The sequence below is a fragment of the Montipora foliosa genome, chromosome 3 (genome assembly GCF_036669935.1).
Source record: "Montipora foliosa isolate CH-2021 chromosome 3, ASM3666993v2, whole genome shotgun sequence".
NCBI lineage: Eukaryota > Metazoa > Cnidaria > Anthozoa > Scleractinia > Acroporidae > Montipora > Montipora foliosa.
In genome coordinates this window covers 651,935-656,934 of record NC_090871.1, presented here as the reverse complement: position 1 = coordinate 656,934, position 5,000 = coordinate 651,935, and the positions used below count along the sequence as shown (strand labels likewise).

At 37.7% G+C, this 5,000-nt stretch overlaps 1 protein-coding gene across 1 annotated transcript in view; it reads left to right on the top strand.

Moving 5' to 3' along the window:
- The first annotated feature begins 550 nt into the window (after positions 1–550).
- LOC137994363 (olfactomedin-like protein 2B) overlaps positions 551–5,000 on the top strand; it is a 12,351-nt gene continuing 7,901 nt past the window's right edge. The window contains exons 1-3 of the mRNA XM_068839936.1: positions 551–640; positions 761–840; positions 1,518–1,595. Of these exons, the coding sequence (XP_068696037.1) occupies positions 793–840; positions 1,518–1,595 (126 nt within the window). The 5' untranslated portion in view covers positions 551–640; positions 761–792. The remainder of the gene's footprint in view (positions 641–760; positions 841–1,517; positions 1,596–5,000) is intronic.

The window sequence follows — 5,000 nt, the reverse complement described above, 5'->3', positions numbered from 1 at the left end:
GTGCATCAGTTTTCTAATAAACCTGAATTTGTAGCCTGCAAATACACCCGCCTCTCATCGCTAACCACCGCTTGGGCCGATCAGCGATGAGAAGCGGCTGTATTCGCAGGCTTCTGAACTTGAAGCAATCTTCGCTATGACCGAAATATGGAGTTGCACTTCCGGCTTGCAGTCGGCCAAGCATCAGCGTAAATGCCCGGAATATTCCGCAATTCCTACTTCCTCTGCAGCTGTTTTCTGATGCCATTCTTTTTTTACCTTATTCTAGTCCATCGAAAGCGTGTTTTTTCCTCACTGAACCCCTTTAAAGGGGAGAACACAAACTAGTTTTGGAAAAAGAGTTTTAAAAGAGCGGACTGAAGTAAATTTCGTCAAAGAGAAAGTTGATTTAAAAACTGGGAGATCGATCTTGGCTTTGACCTTGGTCATGAGTTATACGATCTGCTTGGCGTTAGTCATGCATCAGTTTAACGGGATATTCTGCACATAAATGATGCAGTTTCCACTTCCTCTGCGTCTGTTGCTATTGCCATTCCTTTTTATCTTCTTTGAGTCGTTCGAAGGACTTTATTTCTCATTGAATCTCCTCAAGGAAAGAGCTCAACAAAAGTTTTAAACGTCCAGAGTTTATAAAGGACCGGTAAGTGAATCTCAAGTCGTGTATTTTTTTTCTTAATACAAAACCAGGTTTTTTTTTCTAATTGATCTACTAGATATGTAAGTGTTTACTGTAGTGTTTGCGAACTCATTTTTCTTTCAGATTTGCTGCTATCAAGTTATTCAACCACCGAAATGTTTCTATATCGTCATCTTGTTTGCCTTCTTCTCGCTTTGGTGGCTGTAAGTAATTCCAGGCTCTTGCCGGTGGAAAATGGATTTTTAACTTGTTGTATAATGGTTTCAAAGTATCTTTGCGTGGCAAGAATTTCGCAATTAATCGTCTGAATAGGAAAGGGTGTGCATTTATGGAGCACCCGATTGTGATTTCAAGATCACTATGACATCATCCCCGTGCATGAAAAGTAGCTACATGCATCCGATATTTAATCCGAACTGTTAGAAGACTGTACAGGGTGTTAAAAAGAAGGAAAAGAGAACTGATAGACGACTATCTAAAAGATACCTTGCCCTTGACATTGAAGACTATCGCAGTTACGAACTCTGCTTTGGCAGAAACGCCAAAAGGAATTCCTGAAAGTCTTTTAGGCCCATTTAAAGAGGATTCAATTAACCTCTTATTTGTTAAAGATTGTTGGATTTCTGAAAAAGGAGCAGAAAAGCTATAGGGTGCTTGATGATAGTTACGAGGAATTTTTGAATTCCTAAAAATGGACTTAAAGATTTAAAAATCTTTCATGAAATCGCAAATTCAATGTAATAGTTGAAACCCGCAAGCTTCTTCTTTCCCCAAAATATGGCGACCTACTAGCTCGTTTTATGGGGCGATAGATTTCCTTATGTCTAAATAACCGGCGGTGTCCATCTTAATTCTGATACTTATTGCAATGTTTTTGCAGATTGATGCACTTGACAACGCCACAGTCAATTTGCGCACCAAAAGATCCTTGTCCACTCAAGATCTCGTTCTGGAACTGGTAAGTCTCAATACTTAATCTAATTAAACTTTGATCTTTTCGGCCAAGAGTTAATGAGCATTGTGTCTCAAGACAGTATTAACATTCTTAACTATCTAGCCAGAATTAGTTGGAGGAGACTGATAAAGTTAAGACAACTAGACGCTACATAAAGCGTACACTGGGTGGCCTGTGGAAGGCACTGAATTGGGTGGTATTGAACTGCAGCGTTCCAGTGGGGGATCATTAAGACCATTTGAGGAGTCACCCACATGTCGCGCCAGGAGATGCCCTTTGGCTAACACGTTCACACGTTTAATTACTTTGTAATGTCCTGTCCCATTTTGAGGTCTTTTACTTTTGTAAGCTTTGGTAATAAATTCAGTTTAAAGATAACAAAACACGGTCTTGAGTAAAATTCACTCGTTTCTTTTTTACTGATAAATGGTCTGCAAAAAACTAACTGCAAATAGCTCTGACGGACGTTTTCCAGCATGTCTTGCAGTTGCACTATGCAAACGTTTATTGCAAACACTAAAAAAGAACTGAAGGTGTTGTTTCCGCTTCAAAATTCCTATTCTTGTTAGTCTAATCTGATGCCAACAGAAAAAGCCAAGCCAAAAGACAGATGGAGAAAAAAAATAACATACTTTTTATACATAACTCTGAATCGAATTCTCATCGAAAGATTAATGACAATCGATCTTAAAAACACGAAAATTTCTGCAGTCTCTGACTTTTATGAAAAACACGGAAGAAATTGATCACGTGCTATGCAACGATAAAGGTGCACGTGATCACCTTGTGTCAACTGAATGAACTACCGGGAACACAGGTAGCCCAAGCTCAGTGTACAATTTTTATAGACTTTGTATGGGAAAATATACTTGAGCTTATAAATGCTAAAGTAAGCTGTAAATGTAGAAATAAACTTCACTTATCTCTACGTACAGTTGTCCTCGTCTTTTCTGTGCAATCGGAGGGCAAACTGTGTTCGTTTTAGACGGGTTTGTGGCTTACGAATTTTGCGATGTCGTTAGTTGTCATTTCCCCTCATAACAACCAACGACATCGCAAAGATTCGTAAGCCACAAACCCGTCTAAGACGGACACACTTTGCCTTCCCATTGCCCAGAAAAGACGAGGACAACTGTACGTAGCGGTAAGTGAAGTTTATTTGTACATTTACAGCTTAATTTAGCATTTATAAGCTCAAAGTATATTTTCCCATTCAAAGTCTATAAATCGTACACCGCTCTTGGGCTGCCTGTGCGGGAAAGAATGTTAATCGTTCGTCATTTTCAGAGTAAAACAACGTACGTTTTAGCCAAGAAACGTTCGTCTTTGGATTTTTTAATTTTGTTGTAATATTTAACTGAATATTTACATTTCATCTGTCGGGTCAGGAAGACTTCTCTGTCGGGTTCCCGAGAAACGTATCTATTTTGACTTCAGGGTGTACTTGCGGCCATTTAATTGAAAATCTAAGCATGTATGACATACAAAAACAGACTTGCGAATTATGGGCAAATCACAATGTTGACAAGCACAAAAGCAGAAGAAATGGTTAAATAATTATGAAGCTTGTTACTATCTGAATGTTTCTGGGTTAAAGTACGGAGTAAAGGAATATTTTGTCAAGCAAATGAACAAACTTGCACTAGCAAGTCGTAGCAATAAACTGGATTAACCAGATAATTAGGGAAATATTGTTAGCTTCCCAAATAAACGTCATTTTACACTAGAATGACAAAATCATTTGACAGAGAGAAAAAGGTCCTGTCTCCCCGCGTATCACATTTCAACGCACGTATGCAAATTTGTTAACTCATTTTCACCGCGTCCGGATTTCCGCGAAATTTTTCTTCTTTCAAATATTAACAAAAAAATTATTTCTCGTCAAGCGTTCCATCTCTTTTGTTCAAATAGCCTCTAAAAAAAGAGTTTTCTAACGATTTATCCGTAGATATTTTTTCATAATTTAATATTCTCTGTCAAAATTTGAACAACAATCAAAACAAAAATAGCAACCCACGCAACAAATTTACCTCTTCGTCGAATTGTCATGCTTAACACAGGAATTTTTAGTTATTGTGAAAAATCTTTCTCAATTCGTTAGCAATCATCCTTTCAAATTTCAGAGAAATCGACCGGTCCGCGAATATTTTACGAGTTTTTTTCAATGGGATGTCAAAAGGCCAAGCAGATGTTATGCATAATCGGGCGATCAAGTTGCGCATGTGACCCGTTATAAATATTTTTTCACAAAATGTTCCCGAATCGTTAAGTATCACCACAGAAGACAAGAACATCATTCTAAAAGCTTATTCTACGCAAAAAGCAGGTTCTGGAGGTAATTTTGAGAGTGGAAATCAAGGATACGGCAGAGGGTAAATACAAACTCACGTGGCTTATATTTAATTAAGTTAACACATCAGAAAGACGCTAACTTCATTTTGACATGAAAATGCTTTACTATTGCCATAAAAATTATCCAGTTAAGCTCGCATATTACAAAACATGATGAATTCATAAAGGCCACCTTTTCCAGGGAAAATGTTTTTGAAACAAACAACATATTTGCTATTAGAGGCAAAACCCCCTTCCTATTTCATTACGTGCGTGAAGAGACGAAAATCAATCGTGTCAAATTGTAACAAAATTGCAACAAAATAAATTTCAGGTTCAAAGCGTTTCCACGAAGAACCTTTTTCTTGAATAATGAAGTACAAAATAGACGACAAGCTTTCTTTCAAGTAATTCTTGACTGTTACATTTCCAATTATCTGTGCAGAGTTGAGTACAAATAAAATTATACAAAAGCCTGACAACAGAGATCACAGATCCCCTTAAGGTGTTCGATTCGTTCTCTGTCTTTGTTGAACCCATAAGTTACCAGAGAATTTTCCATTTGGTTTCAGTGTTCAACATAACAGCACACTTGGTAAAATAATAGAAATACAGCTCACTTTGATTTCGGCTCGACGGTCGATAGATTGATGTCGAAGTCCATTACTCGTCGCTTTCAAGATTCCAGATATTTATATTTCACCGCCTGTCTTGTTTATCCAGTTGACGTTCCATTCTTGAGCTCCATAAGGGTATATTTTGTTTAAAGATCCACTAAAACGCCATTCCCGTTACAATGACTTTCGACGCCAGTGCAGGTTAATAATTAAATGTTCTCCTGTGTGCACCAGAGAAATCTACGCATTACCCCAGCCCCCTCAAACCTAACAAATACGCACAGAAGACTCTATGCACAAAGACACCACTTAGCAGGGGAGTGACAGGTAAGACCTTTTATGACACGAAAAAAAAAAAAGAAAAGAGAAGAAAACTAACAAACAAACGCATTTTCTAAGAAAAAAAAAGGAAGGGATTGATCATCGGACTTACCTAGACAATTAAGAAGCCTGAAAAACT